Consider the following 22,292-nt stretch of genomic DNA (forward strand, 5'->3'; position numbering starts at 1 on the left):
TAGCAAATAAATGGCTACTGAGAGACTGCTAATTTAATGACACATACATAACATGGGGACTGTGATATCTGAGTCCAGTGAAAAACACTCATTCCTACACAGAGTGAGCACTAATTAAATTTCACCAGTATTACTAAAGGAATTATTTTATAAATTAATAATCCTACAGGAATTCAGCCTGGTTCTGTGACACTGGCTATGAAGTAGTTTCTCCTTGTTTGCTGAAGAGAAGAATACTTCATTTAGCCTTCAAATTTTAACTACTGGGTATAGAAGGGCAAACCTGTTTTAATGCTGTGCTACTCATAGTATGGTCTGCAAATAGGTGCTGACCACAAAAGGTTTATTCACAGTTGATTATCAGTACAATTCGAAAGTAAGTTTTTAGAAATGTTCTTAACAATCTGACAATGATTGTATGTCTACTGACTAATAATATGACACTAAGAAACATATAATTCATTTGCTTGCATTTTACAAAAGTATTAGCTTGTGAAAGACTGGTAATTAAAAAATTAGCCTTAATACCACAGAGTTTAATAAAAACTTATTTAGTGCTTCCTCATTCACCTATCAATCCAGTATGTACGTAACCACTATTCTACTACAAACTAGAAGTACAGAAGTGAATTAGAGTATCTATCTTCATGGTTATTACATTCTAAGTTAGTGAACATAATAAACTAATACAGAATATACAAACGAAAAAAGTATGCCAGTTAATAAAAAATCTATAATGAAAAATACAGAATTTTTAAAAAAAGTATGGTAAAAAGGGTAGTCACAGGCAAGAAGGCCTCTCTGCAGAGTTCACATTTGACCATTAAGTGAAGGGATGAGTATATGATTATATGACAGAACATTGTTCCAGGGTAAAGGAGTCCAAAGGTTATAAGATAAATTGTTATGAAGAGGGCACTCATAAAAGAGCAAGGCATTTAATGTAGCTGAAGCACAGAAACAGAGGCAGGAGATGAGAGTAAGAAAGAAATCAAGAGACCAGTTTACAAGAGTTCTACTAGAATCTAGTCAGAACTCAGGAATTAAATCTAAAGCAGATAAGACCCACCAGAAAATATGGTATGGGTGAGAAATAGTTTGATTTGCATTTAAAACCACTGTGCGAACAGATTATAGAAGAGTAAAAGTGGAAGAAGGAAGACTAAATAGGAGAACACTAGGAGCTGAAAATATTTTGCCAAAAGTTTGGAATAATGATTCTCAAGTTGTTGGCTTTCAGCAACTCAGTACAACAATGCTGGCGTGAAGTAAAGTGTTACCAATAGGTAGAGAGATTCTGAAGATTTAGCTAAAAAAAAAATTATAGATTATAATGTAGGAAAATAAGATCAAAAGAAAAGACAAGGGTAATTAGAAAGCTTTGATTTTATTAGGTATCTAAGTGGAAATATCCAGTAGATATATATTTGAAGTCATCATCAAAGACATTATTTAGAGCAAATAAAACAACACATCATCCAATGAAAAATGAGGCATGATTTATGTGCTGAAAAGAAAAGCTTATCAAGACATTTGTTGATGGGGGAAAAAAAAGCAAGAAGCTTGTGAGTATGTATACAATGCTATCATTTATGGAAAAAAGGAATGTTATTTATTTTTATGTGCCACTCTTGTAAGCTCTTTACACATACTTAGTCATTTATACCTCATAACTCAAACAAGTAAGTATATTATAACTATTCTTTTTGTACATAGGAGAAAACTGAGACCAAGATCAGCTAAGAGACTTGAAAGTTACACAGCCAGCAACTGGGCAGAGACAGAATTTGATTACAGGGAGTTATGCTCCACAGTCCAAGTTCTTAAGCACTATATCACATACTGCCTCTCAATCAATATGTATGTGCTATTATATTCATAATCTTTGGAAAAAAATTTATGAGACTGCCAAATTTGGTTGCCTTCAAGAAGATAATTTGATAGCTCAGAGCCATGGGTGAATGACATTTTACCATATATATAAATCATGTGACTATATTACCTCTTCCACCATCATTATTTTCTAACAAAAATAATAAATTATGGAATTGGTTTTCACTTTATTCACCAAAGAGTGAATAAAGACAGGAAAGATAAAAAGGTCTGAAGACTGAGTTCTGAGATAATTCAGTATTTACAGTTTAGCTTTTTAAGATCCATTATGACAGTGTGTATTCCAGAGAACAAGTTCAGACAGTGACTTAAGAAGGAAGAAGTAGCTATGTCTACTGAGACAGAAACGTAATACCTGGGAGCTTCCCTGTGATTTGGACAATAAAGAGGTAACTGCTGACTAAGAACAGAAACAATGAAGTGGCAGAAACAGATATCTGACTGGAGTGTGTTTAAAGAGAATTAAGAAGACAAAAAGGAGTGAACATAAATAATTGAGATTTGCTGCGAAGAAAAGGAGAGTATTAGGACTGTAGGAAGAAAGGCATGAGGAAACAAGGGAGAATGTAATGGTCAGTCTTATGTATCAACCTGGCTAGGCTACAGTAGCTAGTTATTGAATCAACTGACACACAGTATCAGTTGTCAACTGGAATCAACAGTAATCCAGGTGTTACTGTGAAGGTATTTCATAGATATAGTTAACAGCGACATCAGCCAGTTTTAAGTAGAGGAGATACCCTCAATAAGGTGGTGGGTTTCAGGTAGTCAGTTGAATACCTTAAGAAGAAAAAACTAAGGTTTCCTGGAGAAGGAAATTCTGCATAAGAGCTGTACAACTCCAACCTCCCTCTAGCTTGCTGTCCTACACAGATTTCAAATTTGCCAGTTCCCACAATTGTGTCAGCCAACTTACTGAAATACATCTCCCTGGCACAGACCCCTTGCATGCACCAAGTCTACTGATCATAGAGTGTTGGAAAGCTTCAGTTTGAGGGGAAACAGGATCTATCTTCATTCCTTTTTCACCCTTGGATCTAGCTTCTTTTAACAAACAAACCAAAACACACCTAGAATCTAGCTTCCTTTTCTGGGGGCTGGTGGGGGGGGAACCTCGTCTTAATATAGCCATTACTTGGAAGAGTACAACGGTCTTTCCTAACAATCAAATGCAGAAAGTGACCCAGACAAAATGAGAAGACAGGGGAATTAACCCCAAAAGAAAGAACAGAGAAGTCACAAGGATTTAATCAATGCAGATAAAAGTAAGATGTCTGAACCAGAATTTAAAACAGTAATCATGAGGAAACTAGCTGGGTTTGAGATAAGCACAGAAGACACTACAGAATCCTTTACTGTAGAGATAAAACAACTAAAAACTAGTCAGGCAGAAATAAAAAATGCTATAACCAAGATGCAAAGCCAAATGAATGAAATGCTAATGAAGATGGATGAAGCAGAATAGCAAATCAGCGATACAAAAGATAAAAACTATGGAAAATAATGAAGCTGAAAAAGAAGGAAGAAAGGTATTGGATCACAAATGTAGACTCAGGGAACTCAGTGACTCCTTAAAGCATTATAACGTTTGTATCACAGGAGTCTCAGAAAATGAAGAGAAAAAAAGGACCAGAAGGTTTATTTAAGCAAATTATAGCTGAAAATCTCACTAATCTGGGGAAGGAAACAGACATCAAAAAACAAGAAGCATAGAGACCTCCCATTAAATTCAACAAAAGCTGCCATCACTAAGACATATCACAGTGAAGTTCAAAAATACACAGTCAAGGAAAGAATCCTGAATGAGGAAAGGGAAAAAAAAAGTTGTTAACATACAAGGGAAGACAGATCAGGTTCACAGCAGATCTGTCCACAGAAAACTGACAGGCCAGAAGGGAGTAGTATGATATAGTCAATATGCTAAATGGGAAAAGTATGCAGCCAAGAATACTTTATCCAGCAAGGCAATCAGAGTAAAAGGAGAGTTTCCCAGACAAAAAATGAAGGAATTCATGACCAGTAAACAGACCTGCAAGAAATATTAAAGGGAACTCCTTGAGTTGGGGGAAAAAAAGACCACAAAAGCAACAAAGACTAGAAAGGAACAGAGAACATCATCAGAAACACCAACCTTATAGGTAGCATAATGGCACTAAATTCATACCTTTCAATGATTACTCTGAATGTAAATGGACAAAATGCTCCAATCAAAACACAAAGAGTATTAAAATGGATAAAAAAAGAAGACCCTTCTATATGCTGCCTATAAGAGACTCATTTTAGACCTAAAGACATCTGCAGATTGAAAGTGATGAGATGAAAAACCATATATAATGCTAATGAATGCCAAAAGAAAGCCTGACCAGCCATACTTATATGAGACAAACAAGATTTTAAACCAAAGAATATAACAGATGAAGAAGAGTATTATACCATAATTAAGGAGTCTATCCATCAGGGAGATTTAACAATTATAAATATTTATGCCCTCAACATGGAAGCACTCAAATACATAAATCAATTATTAACAAATACAAGGTAACTCAATGGTAATAATACAATAATATTAGGGGACTTTAACACACCATCTACAACAATGGATAGATCATCAAAACATAAATCAACAAGGAAACAACAGCTCTGAATGACACACTGCACCAGATGGACTTAACAGATATATTCAGAACATTTCATCCTACAGCAGCAAATGCACATTCTTTTCGAGTGCACATGGAACATTCTACAGAGCAGATCACATACTGGGTCACAAATCAGCCCTCAACAAGTAAAAAGACTGAGATCAAACCATGCATATGTGCAGAACATAAAGCTTTGAAACTTGAAGTCAATCACAAAAAAAATTTGGGAAGACCACAAATACATGGAGATTAAAGACCATCCTACTAAAGAATAAATGAGTTAACCATGAAATTGAAGAAGAAATTTAAAAATACATGGAAGCAAATGAAAATGAAAACCCAAAAGTGCAAAACCTTTGGGTTGCAGCAAAGTCAGTCTTAAAGGGAAGTATACTGTAATATAGGCCTATCTGAAGAAGCAAGAAAAGTCTCAAATACACAGCCTAACCTTATACCTTAAAGGATCTAGAAAAGGAAAAGCAAGGGGTACCTGGGTGGCTCAGTTGGTTAAGCATCTGACTTTGGCTCAGGTCATAATCTCACAGTTTTGTGAGTATGAGCCCTGCTTTGGGCTCTGCACTGGCAGTGTGGAGCCTGGTTAGGATTGATTCTCTTTCTCTCTCTGTGTCTGCCCCTCCTCCTCTTGCACGTGTACATGCACGCTCTCTCGCTCTCTCTCTCTCAGACTAAATAACCTTAAAAAAAAGGGAACAGCAAATGAAGCCTAAAGCCAGCAGAAGAAGGGAAATGATAAAATCAGAGCATAAATAAATATAGAAACAAAAAAATCATATCAATGAAAATAAGAACTGTTTCCTTGAAGTGATAAACCAGTAGACTAGACTTATCAAAAAGAAAAAAAAAAGAACCCATATAAATGAAATCACAAATGAAAGGGGAAAGATCATAACCAATATCATAGAAATACAAACATTTATAAGAGAACATTAATAATTATATGCAAAAAAACTAGGCAATCTGGAAGATATGAGCAAATTCCTAGAAACATACAAACCACCAAAACTGAAACAGGAAGAAATAGAAAATTTGAACAGACCCATAACCAGCAAAAAAATTGAGTCAGTAATCAAAAAACTCTCAACAAATAAGAGTCCAGGGCCAGATGACTTCCTAGGGGAATTCTACCAATGTTTTAAAGAGGTAATACCTATTCTTCTCAAAATGTTCCAAAAAATAGAAAAATAAGGAAAAACTGCAAACTCATTCTACAAAGCTAGCATTACCTTGATTCAAAACCAGACAAAGAGCCCACTAAAACAGAGAATTACAGGCCAGTATCCTTGATGAACATGGATGCAGAAATTGTGAACAAAATTCTCACAAATGAAATCTACAGTACGTTGAAAGAATTATTCACTATGATCAAGTGGGATTTATTCTTGAGCTGCAGGGGTGGTACACTATTCACAAATCAATCATCATGATACACCACATCACAAAAAGGATAAGAACCATATGATCCTCTCAACAGATGCAGAAAAAACATTTGACAAAATATAGCATCCATTCCTGATAAAAACCTTCAATCAAGCGGGGATAGAACATACTTTAACATCATAAACACCATATATAAAAGACCCACAGCTAATATCATCCTCAATTAAAAACTGAGAGCTTTTCTTCTATGGTCAGGAACAAGTCAGGGATGTCCATTCTCACCATTGCTATTTAACACAGTACTGGAAGTATGAGCCACAGCAATCAGACAATAGAAAGAAATAAAAAGCATACAAATTGGCAAGGAAGAAGTCAAACTTTCACTATTTCACAGATGAGATGGTACTCTATGTAGAAAGCCCAAAAGACTCAACCAAGAAATTGCTGGAAGTGATACATGAATTCAGTAAAGTTGCAGGATATAAAATCAACATACATAAATAAGTTGCATTTCTAAAGACCAATAATGAAGAAGCAGAAAGAGAAATCAAGGAATCTATCCCATCTGCAACTACACCAAAACCTGTAGGATACCCAGGAGTAAACCTAACCAAAGAGGTAAGAAGTAAAGGTCAAAAATCTATACTCTGAAAACTATAAGCACTTATGAAAGAAACTGAAAAAGACACAACTAAATGGAATAACATTCCATGCTCATGGATTGGAAGAACAAACATTGTTAAAATGTCTACACTAATCAAAGCAACCTTCACATTTAATGCAATCCCCATCAAAATACCATGAGCATTTTTCACAGAGCTAAAACAAACAATCCTAAAATTTGTATGGAACCACAAAAGACCCTGATTACCCAATGCAATCCTGAAAACGAAAAGCAAAGCTGGAAGCATCATGATTCTAGACTCCAAGTGTATTACAAAGCTGTAGTCATCAAGACAATAAAGTACTGGCACAAAAACAGACACATATAGATCAATGGAACAGAATACAGAACCCAGAAGTGGACCCATAACTACATAGTCAACTAATTTTCGACAAAGCAAGAGAGAATATCCAATGGAAAAAAAAGACAGTCTCTTCAACAAATGATGTTGGTGAAACTGGACAGCAACATGCAGAAGAATGAACCAGGACCGCTTTCTTAAACCAAACACAAAAATAACTTCAAGATGGATAAAAGACCTAAATGTGAGATAGGAAACCATCAAAATCCCAGAGGAGACCACAGGCAGCAACCTCTTTGACTTCATTGGAGCAACTTCTTAATAGACACATCTCTGGAAGCAAGGGAAACATAAGCAAACATGAACTACTGGGACTTCATCAAGATAAAAAGCTTCTGCACAGCAAAGGAAATAATCAATAACACTAAAAGGTGGTCTATTGAATGGGAGAAGATATCTACAAATGACGTATCTGATAAAGGGTTAGTATCCAAAATCTATGAAGAACTTATCAAACTCAACACCCCAAAAATAAATAATCCAGTGAAGAAATGGGCAGAAGACATGAATAAACATTTCTCCAAAGAAGACATCCAGCCAGACAGCTAACAAACACATAAAAAGATGCTCAGTATCACTCACCAACAGGGAAATACAAATCAAAAGCACAATGAGATACCACCTCATGCCTGTCAGAATGGATAAAATTAACAACACAGGAAAAACAGATGTTGGTGAGGATGTGGAGAAAGGGGAACCCCCTCCTATTGTTGGTGGGAATGCAAACTGGTGCAGCCTCTAAGGAGAACTATATGGAGGTTCCTCAAAAAATTAAAAAAAGAACTACCCTATGATCCAGCCATTGCACTAACCAGGTATTTATCTAAAGGATACAAAAATACAGATCTGAAAGGATACATGCACCCCGATGTTTACAGCAGCAATATCAACAACAGCCAAACTATGGAAACAGCCCAAGTGTCCACTGACTGATGAATGTGTACACGTACATGCACACACACATCCATCCATATCCAATGGAATAGTAGCCATTAAAAAGAATGAAATCTTGGGGCGCCTGGGTGGCGCAGTCGGTTAAGCGTCCGACTTCAGCCAGGTCACGATCTCGCGGTCCGTGAGTTCGAGCCCCGCGTCAGGCTCTGGGCTGACGGCTCAGAGCCTGGAGCCTGTTTCCGATTCTGTGTCTCCCTCTCTCTCTGCCCCTCCCCCGTTCATGCTCTGTCTCTCTCTGTCCCAAAAATAAATTAAAAAAAACGTTGAAAAAAAAAAAAAAAAAAAAAAAAAGAATGAAATCTTGCCATTTGCAATGATGTGGATGGAGCTATATTGTATAAGAGAAATAGTGCCAAGAGAAATAAATCAGTCAAAGAAAGGCAAATAACACATGATTTCACTCATATGTGGAATTTAGGGAACCAAACAGACAAACACACGGGAAGGGAAAGAAAAAAAAAAGAGAGGGAAGCAAATCCTAAAAGACTCTTAACAACAGAGTACAAACTGAGGGTTGAAGGAAAGATGTTGGTGGTAGATGGGCTAAAACCCAGTGACAGGTATTAAGGAGGTATGATGAGCAGTGGGAGTCATATGTAAGTGAAGAAATCACTAAATTCTATTCTTGAAAGCAATACTATACCATAAAATTTTGGGAAAAAAAATTTCATTATTAAAACATTTGTCTTCTGAGAAAAAAAATAATTAAAAATAAACTTAAAAAACCCCTCCCCCTCCTCAATATATGTGTGTGTGTGTGTGTGTATGTATATACACATATATATGTATATATGTGTGTGTGTGTGGGTATGTATGTATGTATGTATGTATATATCAGTAAGTACATCTTCTCTTGGTTCCGTGTCTCTAGAGAGCCTTAACTGAGAATGTTTCTAAAAGATAAGAGCAACTAAGGCATATTAGTATAATGATAAGAATTATCTAATAAAAGGGGGGAACTGAAGCCAGTAGAGAGAAAAGAGCAAAGTTCTTGAGGGAGAGAACAGGGCTCAGATCTACTGAGACTACTGAAGACTGACCTTAGAAGTAACTGTAGTAAGGACTGACCTTAGAAGTAACTGTAGTAAGAGAAAAAGTAGAGAATATTGGTATAGCTGCACCTAGATTAGTAGGTTTAATCCTTGAAGAATTCTCTGTTGACTCTATTAAGCAATTAAAATAATCAGCTAAGTGTGAAAAAAAGATAATAGGAGATATTACAGGTCTGAGGAGAAGGTATGAAATAATCCTGTAAGAAAGTAGGAATAATATGGAGTAGAATGCTGTAATGGGATTTCTAGGCAACATTAAAGGTCCACTTGTGAGAAAAATCTAAAGCCTAGCCATTACAAGTATATGTTTTTCTTCAGCCACTTTCAAGCGCTCTGGTACAGGTACGAAGCAGGTGGTAATATAGGGTTTTCAAAGGAGGCATGATGGAAACAGAGGCAAGGATGTTGAGGATATGAAGACAGACAGGATTATAATAAATCTAGTTGAAAATGATCTATGCTAGGAAAACTGAGGAAATGAGGAAATGAGGAAATGGTGTGAAGAACACTAAAAATATGGCATCAAAGGATCTGAAGTCCCAATGAAAGATAAACAATACTTGAATTGGGAACACAGAGGAAAAACACTGAAACAAAAAGAAGTGGTTATTGGCAAATGGGATGGTTGAAATTAAGATTGTAGACATCGACTCTTTCAATCAATATCCAACAATTTATATTTATGTGTTCCTAAACATAAAAACAAAATCTAAAAAACTGCATTTATATTTAATGATCTATTTCTGAAATACACTTTAAAAAAATTTTTTTTAATGTTTATTTATTTTTGAGACAGGGAGAGACAGAGCATGAACAGGGGAGGGTCAGAGAGAGGGAGACACAGAATCTGAAACAGGCTCCAGGCTCTGAGCTGTCAGGACAGAGCCTGACGCAGGGCTCGAACTCACGGACCGCAAGATTATGACCTGAGCCAAAGTCGGCCGCTTAACAAACTGAGCCACCCAGACACCCCTGAAATACACTTTTGAAAACTAATACTGTATACCAAAGAAATATGTTTGATAATGGGACAAACTATATTTTTAAAAGAGGGATGATTATATTCCTTTAGTTTTAAAAAGCTTATTTTAACAAACCAAAAAGCTTACAAAAAGCTTCCACTTTACAAATGACAGTTCATTTTTAACTTTTCATTTAATTTTATTTTTAAGTAAACTCTATGCCAAACATGGGCCTCGAACTCATGACCCTGAGATTAAGAGTTGCATGCTCTACTGACTAAACCAGCCAGGCACCCCCATAAGATAGAGATTTAACCATTCCCTTTATCTCTTAAAACCCAACCAAAATAATAAGGAGAAAACAAATTTCACCTTCAATAAATTAAGAAAAATACTGGTAAACCCAAACCATAATATATGTATATATGTGTACATGGAAAGCAGGAAAGTAAGCAGAGAGCATACAAATCACACCAAGTGGTCAAAAAAGGAAATACAACTAGGTATATCTAAAAGAAGATAAAAAAGAAAAAAACAAACAAACAAACATTTCATTCTGCAGAATCCAGAAGCATTCAGGAATAAGTAATACCAGGTTCCATAGAAGAAGGAGGGAAGTAAGGTCTAAAGTCAAAGTTTATAAAATAAGTAATTAAATCCCTAAGGCTCTACTCCAACAACCTAGGGCAGTCAAGCAATTTTTCCCCCACACACCCAACTTGAAAGTCCAGAAAGTTTATTCTCTCAACAAAATTAGCGAGAGATTTGGAATCATCAAACAAATCAGAGGGATATAAGTGAAGTCCAGATTGCCCTGGATGCTGCTTCACCCTGCCAAACTCCCAAATGGTAGACAGCAACTAAACTTAAGTAGATTGAAAGATCCTCCTGCAAAGAAGCTGAACTTTCCCAGGGAAAATAATGATCAACAGTTTAGGGTCTACAATGAAAATGCCAGGTGACCACATAACCGTCCTACAGTGATGCTCACCAAAGAAGACAAAGCCACTGCCTTACCCTGTCAAATACAACACATTCACAGAGACATACACAGCCCCTCTGTTAACTGCCTTTGTAGTGCCACATTCTAAGCAACAGAATACCAAGAAATAGCTATTTGAGGAAAGGTTCCAACATGAAAGAGAGTGATTGGAGCAGAGAATCAGAAGAAAAGAGTACGGAGCAGAAAAAACTTCAGAGTAATAATAATGAACAGTATCAAAGATATAAGAGAAGATATTACATCCATGAACTAATACTTAAAAAATAAACCTGGAGAAAGAACTCTTAGGAAACTTATATGATGGTCAAAATTAAGTTCAATAAATTTGAGGAAGTATAAGAAAAATGTAAAAAAACACTAAGAAATGGAAAATGGAAGAGAAATAATAAGACACTGAGGATTGATTAAAGAGATTAATATCCAAGCAACAGGTATTCAAAAAAGAGTACCAAGAATAATGAAAGGGAAAAAATAAATACACATCAGAGTGTATCACCATGCTATTTCAGAACACCAGGAATAAAGAGAAAAATCTAAAAGCTTCCAAAGAAACAGGATCAGAATCAGAAGCTGAAACAGCACTGGACTTCTGACTTGTTAAGAAATGATAATCAGCAACAATGGAAGCTAGAGGAAAAATTCTGAAGATAATTTTCAATGATGAATTCTATATTGGGTCAGAGAATTAAACATGAGTATATAATATACTTTTCAGGCATGTAAAATCTCAAATATATACTTCCCCAATACCTCTTTTCAAAGCTATCAAAAAATAAGCTAACCAAAAAGAAGAGAATAAATTAAGAAAGAAAGCAAAAGATGATAGGGAAAGATGGAAAAGTGGTCTCAGTATGCTGGGTAGCCAGTCTTGACCACTGGTGAAGTTAACAGGTCACTCTCTTTTCCAAAAATAGGTCACCATCTTTTCCAAAAAAAAGATGAAGGATTCAAATAATAGCAGAAAAGTTAAGAAACTTAAAGGACATCAAGATTTTAGAAAATGAGCCTGCCTTATCATACATGATTATAAAAATTAAAAGCACAGAAAATACATGCTATAAAATTGATACTATTATTTGCTTAAAAATGAAACAAAAAACCCTCAAAACTATGCTTATGAGGAAAAAAACTAAAGGAAATACAAACATATTCTGGGCACAATGATAAGTAGAACTATGGGTAATTTTTATTTTTGTACTTTTTTCCTTTTCTGAATATATCACTACAGTAATTTTATATGCACAGAAAACATTTAAATGTACAATATGGAATTGTTAATGAAATATATACAAAAAATTTTCTCAATTTCTCTGCCCTCTTTAGAACTAAGCCAAGTAAGCTCTGTCATTCCGTTGTAGTTATAGTATCAATTTTACTCGGTGACTTTTATATGTTAAACATTTAACACGAATTCATTTAAGCCTTTCATTCCTACAAGATGGGACTATTAGTATTAACAGTATACAGATGAGGAAAGTGAGGCACAGAAGTGATTTGTCTAAGGTCACCAAGCTAATAGATAATGATAAGCAATGTTTGTAAAGTGATTTTAAAACCATGATTTCTTTATAAAAGCTAGCCCCCAAAAGAAAGCTAATTTTCATATCTGATGAAAAAGATAAACCTAAGAAAATGATAGTTAACTAGAAAACTTAACACATTACTATAGATACCTATATTTACATATTTGAAGTAAATATTTACATCACTGAATTTTTAAAGTTTACTGTATTTTACAGATACAGCTAGAGATATAGTGGCATTCACAAATTTGGTCAATTATTGAGAACACTTAACGTCTATTCACAAACTCTGGAAAACTGGGAACTGTTATCTTTAGGGCAGAGGTTAATAAAAACAAACAAAGGTTATGAAGTAAAAAAACAAAACAAAAAATACAATGGTAAAAGTACAAAGCAATGAGAAAGTAAGACTTTAGAAGAATAAAAAAATGAACATAAGAGAATGAAGAGATTATTTATACTCTATAGTCTGCTTTTTGATGATGTCAGACCTAAAATTGTCAAGCCCTAACCATAGAAACCAAAAATATTGTCTAGTTAAGAATTCCAAAACACTTAACTGAATGTAATAAAGAGAATTTGTGACAAAATTAAAAGATAAAATAAAAGACGAGACAAAAAATAAAAATGCATGCTATTAGTTTTGTTTTTATTATTTTTTTAATTATTTTTTTCTTAACAGGAGTTTTTGAAAGATCTAATTTCTGATTTCCTCATTGGCAATAACTTTTATTACTAAGAGTAGGTGCTCAATATATTCTGAATAAAAACATGAATGAAGTAAAACACTGCCAACACTATTAGCTCTTCTTGTCATTACAGAATAATAGGAACAGCTTATTAAATGTCAGGCACTGGTCTGTGCTCTCCTAATTTCTTTCTTTTAATCTTTTTTATTTATTTTGAGAGAGAGCAAGTGTGCCTGAGCAGGAGAGGGGCAGAGAGAATTCCAAACGGCTCGATGCTCAGCATAGAGCATGACAGGGGCTCAATTCCACAAACCATGAGATAATGACCTGAGCTGAAAAGAGTCAGATGCTTAACCAACTAAGTCACCTAGGCCCCCGCCTCTCCTAATTTCTCTTAATGAGATCACTATTATGATATTCCTCACTTTGCACGTGAAGAAAGGCCAGGAAAGTTAAAGATTTGTCCAAGTTACCAAACCAGTAAAAGGCAGTGAGGGATGTGGATCCAGACAGTCTGGTGCAGAACCCATTCTATGAACCACTATATTATATGGTTTCAGCAACTGAAAGCGAAAGAAAAGATGCCAATTTACTGATGCAAAGTGATTTTCAATCTATGGCTGGAGAGCAAAGCAATTTCATATATCGTATATTTCTTCAGAGTAGAAGTCCAGAGACTGTGACTTCGTAAGAAATGATAATCAGCAATGAATCATACGTCAATATAAAATTAACTATATGTAAACATAATAATGTTAAACAATAAGGTATGAAGAAGTGTTTATTCCCCCAAGGGTCTGAGAGTGACCTATTAACTTCACCAGTGGTCAAGTCTGGCTACCCAGCATACTGAGACCACTTGACTCTCATATGATGATCTTAACCACATTTTCTAATTTTCCCAGAATTCATCTCAGAAAAAAGTAGAATAAATCACCATGCTATTATTAATATAATTTTGTGTTCTTAATCCTCTTTGTCCAAATTAGCATTTTCACCTTAGTAGTGAGTGGTAGCCAATATTAATCTACTTGTAATATAAAAGAAAATCATATAGGTGAGAAAACAGAAAAAATAATAACGTTACATCAACATTACTTATCCTACAAATTACCACCTAACAAAAATTAGAAATAAACACTTTATAAAGTATTGGCATACATTTTTAAAGCAAATGTCTAAAAATAATGTAACTATAGATCTGAAAAACAGACTCTTTGAGAGTAGAATTATCTTCATAACACCAAACAACAAAGCTATTTTTTTTTTGACCTTCGAGGAAAAAAGACAGATTATTACCTCATGAAAATTTCATCAAATTGAGGAATAAATAAATGTGCCCAGTCTCAGATTCTAAATCCACCAAAATAAGGACAAAATGTTATTTAAATTACATCCACAAGCTATGTTCCAATATGTGCAACTGAGGAAGCTATTTAGAACAGAAATAAGGGCACTTAATTCTAAAGATTAATAGTTAATGAAAACTGTACTGCAACCTGAAGTACTACCTCAAACAAACTGGAGAGCATGTTTTAAAATTCCAATTAAGAGAACAGAAAAAATAATAAGGAAAATAGAAAATGTAATAGCTAACAGTCTGTTCAAATTTAACAGCAAAAAGAATTTCAATAAAGAGGAAACATAGTTTACCTCCAATGGAAAAACGAGACTACTGTAACTGTAGAATAAACAGACCTAAAGAACTACAGAATGATGAAAATTTTTAATAAAAATATGGTAAAAAGTATACAATTAAATGCAATGCATAAACACTGACAATACGGGACACATTATTTAACTGAATAAGAAAATGAGTTATCTGGAAAACCAATTAAAAGTGCTACTGATAAGATCACTCTGATGACTTATCAAGCTCTGCAACTCATCACATCTGTACCCTACAGAACAACTAACCTGATTGTCTCTCTTCTCAGCTAAGATATAAGCAATGTCAAGGAGCATTTTATTCCAAAGCCGATAATCATATATGGCCATAACTGCCTTGTAACTGTCCATGCACATAGTCTTTGAAGCAGAGGATTAAATGTTCCTGCCCATTTTATCTAGTCCCCAAGACTCGTCCTGCAAAGTGAATAAAAATGATTATCTTTTAATCTGCCCCTTGCATACATACCATAAAAGAGAGAGAGAGAGAGAGAGAGAGAGAGAGAGACAGAGACAGAGGAGGGCAAAGATGAGAAAAAAAAATTCTTGAAAATATGGATAATTATTATCTAGTCTGGAATTAAGTCCTCAGTAAGATCTCTGTGCTTTGTTGAAGGGTGGGTGATTGATATATCCCACATTTTATGAAACTGGGCCTTGGGAGATACGATCATTAATTAGTCATATAGTAATATTTTGAAGTAAATTTGAAAATGACTTGAAAATTAAGTTTCTACTTTTGAAAAATCAGTAGAAATATGTTGATCTCCTTCCATTTTTCTTATCATATTTTTAAAAATAATTTCAAATTGAAATAGGCTAGATCATGATATACAAAGCTTAGGTAAAAACAAAATGGTATTTATCAAGCAGTTTCAAAAGCTATCATGATCACGAGTAAACTGTGGGAAAAGACAGAAAGGCACTGGAAGGAGGAGGAAGCTACTCAACTCAAAAGGAACAGAAGAGCCATAATTAAAATATATTTAAGAATATTTAAAATTAACACATATATAGGTCATGAAAAGGATAAAAATAGGGAAAACAATACAATAATAAAAGTCACTAAAAACAGGCCAATGGAAAGGAGGTGGAATGGACTATTATGAAGTCAGTAAAAGAATGTAATACTTTGTTTACACTGTAGTGGAGAACAAATGCAAATGAAAATTAAGTGCATTTTTCAGGAAACTGAGACATTTTAAAAGTCAAAATATTCTACATTATTCTCTTATGTTCTTAAATACAGTATGTGGCATATATTTAATCTTTTATACAGAATACACACAGGTTTCTGGATTAAAGAGAAGTACCTTGCCCCTACAGAAAAGCTCCAGGTTATTCTCTCTCTCAATATCTGTAAGCAAAATCTTTTGTTTTCTTTTTAGTATAAATTATTACTTCATAGTTCTATTAGCAGGACAGCATTTAACATTTGCCCTCCATTGGGCATTCCTTCATTCCTCCATTGTTGGTTCTCCTTTCTCTCCTGGTCTTATGAGATGAAAATATAAACTTTTCATGAGAGCAACTTGGACTATTTAGAAGCAATTTCTATTTTATGTTTAGTTACATTTATTTCAAACTGCTGCATTTACCATGCATCTGACAACCAGCTAAATGGTCATTACTGCATAGGAGAAAGTAAGATGAAAACTAAATAGAACATATAAAGAAAAAAGAGCAAACTAAAATGCAGAAGATAGCAAAAGTCATGAAATTAGAAAGGAAAATGTATAGCATCAGATAATTTAAAAATAATAGTGTATTTACAGTATCTTTAAAGGATCTTGGGTATAAGATCTCTTTTTCTTCCTAATAATGAGGAAGAAAATACTCTCAAAACACAGAATTTAAGGTATCTGATGTGTGTCCTGTACAGAAATTTTTTTCAGCAATATAACTGTATTTTTATTTTACTTTTTTAAAAAAAATTGGGTAGATATTCCTCTTTTCCTAATAATAAGAAAAATATTACTCTCAAAAGCAAATATAGTAAAACCTTGGTTTGCAAGCATAATTCATTCCAGAAACATGCTTGTAATCCAAAGCACTTGTATATCAAAGCAAATTTCAAGAACCACTGGCTCGGTCGTGATCATGTGACATTTGGGGTCACATACTGATGCCGTATCGCAAGACACTGTATTGCAAGACACCGTTCATTTATCAAGTTAAAATGTATTAGAAATGTTTGCTTGTCTCAGGGAACACTCACAAACAAGTTACTTGCAATCCAAGGTTTTACTAAACTGTTTCATGTTTCATACAGACATGTAACTAAAAGAATAATGGACACTAATATGGATTAATCACATTAAAATAAGAAAAAAAGAGAGAAATGAAAAAAGAGAAATGGACAAAAGTATGGATGACCCAAGGTAATATACAGCTTTAGGCAAATGATTAAGCCAGAATATGACAAAATTTTAAACCAGGGGTTTGCAATGTGTATTCCCCAAAGTATTATCATCAGTATAACCTAAAGTTAAACTCTGGGGGTAAGTCCATGCAATCTGTTTTAATAAGCTCCACAGATGATTCTGATGCATGCAAAAGTTTGAGAACCAATGTTTCAAACATATTTGATAAATGAGAAATACAATGTAAATGCAAGATGAAATGTAATTAACAAAATTAAATTTGGCGTTTCTTATGATAATGTGTAAGATGAATATAAAGTCACTGCTACTAAAAAGGATGTAATCTGGGAGTATTTACACATAGGTGCATGTACACACACACGTGTGTATACTCGACATCACAGATCAAAAAGAACAGTCATTTTAGGTAAGCAGAGTTAAAGTATTTGAGGGAAAATAGAACAATTGCTAAATTAATAAAATTGCCTTGTTATGGAAAGAAACAAGGAAAAAATGAATATACTTAGCTGAGAACTCTCTAGATAATTCTAAAATGAAAATAAAAGTGAAAACTAACCTGTCAATTCCTCAGATTATCTATAGCTGACCTAAATGAACTGACTGCAGAGACATTACAGTTAGATACAATCAAGTTATTACAGCAGGAGAAGAATGCTGGCTGTGCAGTGATTGCAATTAGATGGAATTGTGTCAAATATAAAAACAAATAAAAATTTATACACTTAGGTATAATAATGAGCAATAAAGCAATGTAATTAAAAAAAAGACTGAATCTCAAACTTCAACTACTAATTTTGGGGTTTATCAAAGAATATGGCCTAATGAACTCCTAAAATATCCTGAATTATGAAATGATATATGAAAGTAATTAAATGTTGAGAGAGAAATTTGCTGAAATTTTCCAGAAATTTTCCATTTTCATTCTCAAGGCAATCAAATGCCAGTTATCAAAATCAGCATATATCTTACCTAAACAGATAACATAAGCCATTCAGATGAATTTGGGGGAGGGGAGAGATGGTATTTTTCAGGAGCACAGCAATTAATTTAAATACTTAATCTAAATAAATTTTAACTGGAATAGAACATTTAACAAATCTAATTGAAAAAGAAATAAAATGTGGTTACTTACCAGCAAGGGTACTTGTATGCCTAAAAGCTCTGACCTGGGAGTCTGACAAACCAGTCAAAAGGGAAATTACTGTGTCCATCATATACTCATCATAAATTATGCTATACTGACACTGTCGAATCAGGACTCCAATAAATTCACAAAAGTTTGAACGAAATTTTTTCCATTGAGGTCCAGGCATGGTAAGGGGATAATCACCACTGTCCTAAAAAGGATAAAAAGGACATTATTAAATTTGACATATGATATCAATTTGATCAAAGTTTTTTTTCCTATGTATAAACCAACATTTTTTTCTCAAAAGTAGATGTGGACAGAAATTGAAGGTACACTGAAGACTTTATATTTATTGTTTGTTTTGATCTCCCACAACTAAATAATTCATAAAGTATTCAAAATTGTTACTGAGAACCAGAATTTAATTCATTATTCTAAGCCAACATTAAAAAAAAAAGTGATTCCAATTTGTATCCTAGTTGAGATAATTTGAAGTAGGAAACAAAAAATATTAAAGAAGTTTAGACTAGAAAGGATATCTGCTACTGAATTCAGGTCAAACGAATCATGATTCCTGTAGCATATAGCATCTTTCAGTTATTTTAAATAGAATTTTTAAGAATTGAGAGATTCAAAAGTATAAGCATTTCATTAAGAAGTCCAAACCTAATTTTTCATATCCGAAACTGCAACCTTATCTCTTCCAGTTTTACAATATACGGGTTCTATAACTCTATTTTACAGAGCAGATTTATCAACTTTTCAAAGAATAAAAATCTAATATGGGCTCTTGATATTACCAGATTGTGTCATCTTGTTTAAAACATGAAATTGACAATGAACCCAATTAGAGGTTTCCTACTCTAGCCTAAAACATCTTGGTAGAGAAATGTAAATTCACAAGGCAAAGAATGAGAAATTCTGTGAACATGGTGCCTGAATATTCTCAATTTATAGCTATTTGGTTTTTTCTAGGCCAAACTCTGCTAGAAAATTAGTTATGAGTGAAGTTATTAGCTGCATATATTTAATATTTTCTTTTTTTAATTTAAATACTTCTTTAGAAAGTTTTTTTCATGTTTATTTTGAGAGAGACAGACAGACACAGCATGAGCAGGGGAGGGGCAGAGAGGGGAGAGAGAATCCCAAGCAGGCTCCATACTGTCAGCAAGCAAAGAGCCCAACACAGGGCTCAAACCTATGAATTGTGAGATCATGACCTGAGTTAAAATCAAGAGTCACTCAACTGACTGAACCATCCAGGTGCTCCAAATACTTTTTTTTTTAAGTTTATTTACTTATTTTGAGAGGGACAGAGATAGCGTGAATGAGGAAGGGGTAGAGAGAGGGAGGGAGGGAGGGAGGGAGAATCCCAAACAGGCTCCCTGCTGCTAGCACAGAGCCTGACATAGGGCTCAAACTCACCAACCATGAGATCATGACCTGAGCTGAAATCAAGAGTCAGATGCTCAACGGACTGAGCCACCCAGAGACCTCTAATATTTTCTACCTTAATTAAACAATTCAGCTAATGAATCGAAGGAAAGAACAGTCCTACTAATGATAGGAGATTCATTAGTGGTCTGGAAAATAATGTGCAAGAAATATCTGAGGAAAAAACATGTATTTGGTTAGGTGGGGCTTCTGGAAAAGCCTTTAACATGACCAGACTAGGTAAGTATGACATCTTCAGTCCTTTGTCCCTTCCCCTCTCAGTGATCTAAAACTCATGTGTAATGCTGGATGTTCAACAGTGGTTTTGCAACCATCAAGGGGACAAGCATGGAGATAAAAATGACAGAAGGAGATGGAAAAACTCTAGGTCTCTGCACTGCTGAGAGGCAGTACAATAATGTTTTACCTACTCCCAGATTTATTTTGCATAAGACAAATTACTCCTGTGAATTCAAGCCATTGTTGGTCAAATTTTCTACTACTTACAGGCATCAATCCTACTGTTATGGTAGAATTTTAAATAGTGGGGAAAGATGAATTTTTCAGTGAGTGATTTTGGTGCATTTGGCTTTTCATTACAAAGAAAATTAGACAGATATTGCACCTTACACCAAAATTAATTCCTAAATGAATCAAAACACCTAAAACCAGTAAAAAAGAAAAAAAAAGGAAAAAAGAAAAGAAAAATAAATGGCAGACAACATGGGAGAATATTCTCAGGGTGAGGAAGTCTTTTACTAAACACAATACAAAAATTAGAAGTCATAAAAGACCAATAGGTTCAACCATATAACATTAATTTTTGTATTAAAAAAAAAAACCATTAAAAGCAAATCCAAAAGCGTTAACAATAGGGTTTGGCTTTCACTTAGAATGTGGAAATCTACCAACAATGAGAATAAGCTGAATCAACAACAACAACAAAAGTTTTCTTGAGCCCATCTTGAACTAAAGTAATTATCATTCCAAAGAATAAGCCCCTCCAAGAAGAGATCAAACAAACAAGCTCTATCATGTATGGCACAGCCTAAGAAGAAAAGGTGGTCTCCACAAAAATGAGTAAGAAGATATGAGCCTAAAATTTTAAGGAACTATCAAAGATGAAGTGTGAGCTAGTTTGTCACAGTGGTACAACAAGGAGTTTACACTCACTCAAAAGCTCTTTTCCACAGGTCTCAAGTGGGTACTTAAAAACAAATTCTGAGACAGAGCAGAACAGAGAGCACCTCTCTTGGTGCAGACTTGCAGGTGATGATCTTCAATTGCTGGGGGAAAGGTAAGAAGCCTAGCTCACATCTCCAGGCTTTTCGTCCCCTGCAAACTAAAAGACAATCTGATGGAGGTGAGTCCGCAAACTGAATCACCACCATAGCCAGGCAAAGAATCACTGCAGCTAGGAGAAGGTAAAAGAAGAAATCTTCCATCTGGGGGAGAGAATAAGACAAAACACTGGCCTGGACCCTGAATCCTAATACCAATATCAAACCAGAGGTTTGATAGCATTGGGAAGGGGACAGGAAACCACCTGAGGCCTGTCACAGAAATAATGGCCAGGAAAGTTGAGAGGGTCCCTCAAGGGCTCCAGGCACAAAAGGCATGATTAAGACTCAGCACTAGGGGCACCTGGGTGGCTCAGTCAGTTAAGCGTCCAACTTTGGCTCAGGTCATGACCTCATGGTTTGTGAGTTTGAGCCCTCCCTGCATCAGGCTGTGTGCTGACAGCTTGGAGCCTGGAGCCTGCTTCAGATTCTGTATCTCCTTCTCTCTCTGCTCCTCCCCCACTCATGCTCTATCTCTCTCAAAAATAAACAAACATTAAAAAAAAAAAAAAGACTTAGCACTAGGACAATAAAGAGTCCCCATGCCCTCATTATAATAGAAGGCAATAAAGCAACACCAGTCTACCACTAGATGGAGGCGCAAGAGTGTGGGGTAGGAGTGCTCTGTGCCACAAGAGAACAAGAGAGCTGAAAGCTGAGGGTAGAGCATGAATACTGAGAAAACCCCCTTTGGGTATCCTATGAACAAGGCAACAGCAGTTACTGTTAAAATCTGAAAAACAGAGAAATATGAAGATTATGGGACACTAAAGACGGTATCAACAGCAGAACACAAAACTAGCTCAATTCCTAACTAAACTGACAATGTATACTATTATATCCTTTTTAAATTTTTGTATCGTGCAAAAAGTTATTAAAAGGAAAAACATTTTTAAAAAAGAAAGAAAAATCTGTATCTACTTCAAAAGACAGTTTCTTGCTTTACTCTAATACCAGTTATAAATTTCTCTTTGTTAGACACATTTATACATGCCATGTAAAAATAATTGTCTAGGGGCGCCAGGGTGGCTCATTCAGTTGTGCATCAGACACAACTTGATTTCGCCTCAGATCGTGGTCTCATGGTTTGTGGGGTCAAGCCCTGCACTGGGCTCCACGTTGTCAGCACAGAGCCTACTTGGGATTCTCTCTCTCCCTCTCTCTGCCCCTCCCCAACAAACGCACACCCATGCACACAC

General features: G+C 34.9%; 1 protein-coding gene across 3 annotated transcripts in view; it reads right to left on the reverse strand.

Moving 5' to 3' along the window:
* STAG1 (STAG1 cohesin complex component) overlaps positions 1-22,292 on the reverse strand; it is a 408,272-nt gene that overhangs the window by 148,035 nt on the left and 237,945 nt on the right. For 2 of the 3 annotated variants that reach the window (XM_058732364.1, XM_058732365.1), the window contains one exon: positions 18,323-18,527. In XM_058732364.1, the coding sequence (XP_058588347.1) occupies positions 18,323-18,527 (205 nt within the window). Of the gene's footprint in view, positions 1-15,055; positions 15,166-18,322; positions 18,528-22,292 lie in introns of those variants that run through there. The other variant, XM_058732367.1, reaches the window with a different exon arrangement.

The sequence above is a fragment of the Neofelis nebulosa genome, chromosome 5, assembly GCF_028018385.1.
Source record: "Neofelis nebulosa isolate mNeoNeb1 chromosome 5, mNeoNeb1.pri, whole genome shotgun sequence".
Classification (NCBI taxonomy): Eukaryota; Metazoa; Chordata; class Mammalia; order Carnivora; family Felidae; genus Neofelis; species Neofelis nebulosa.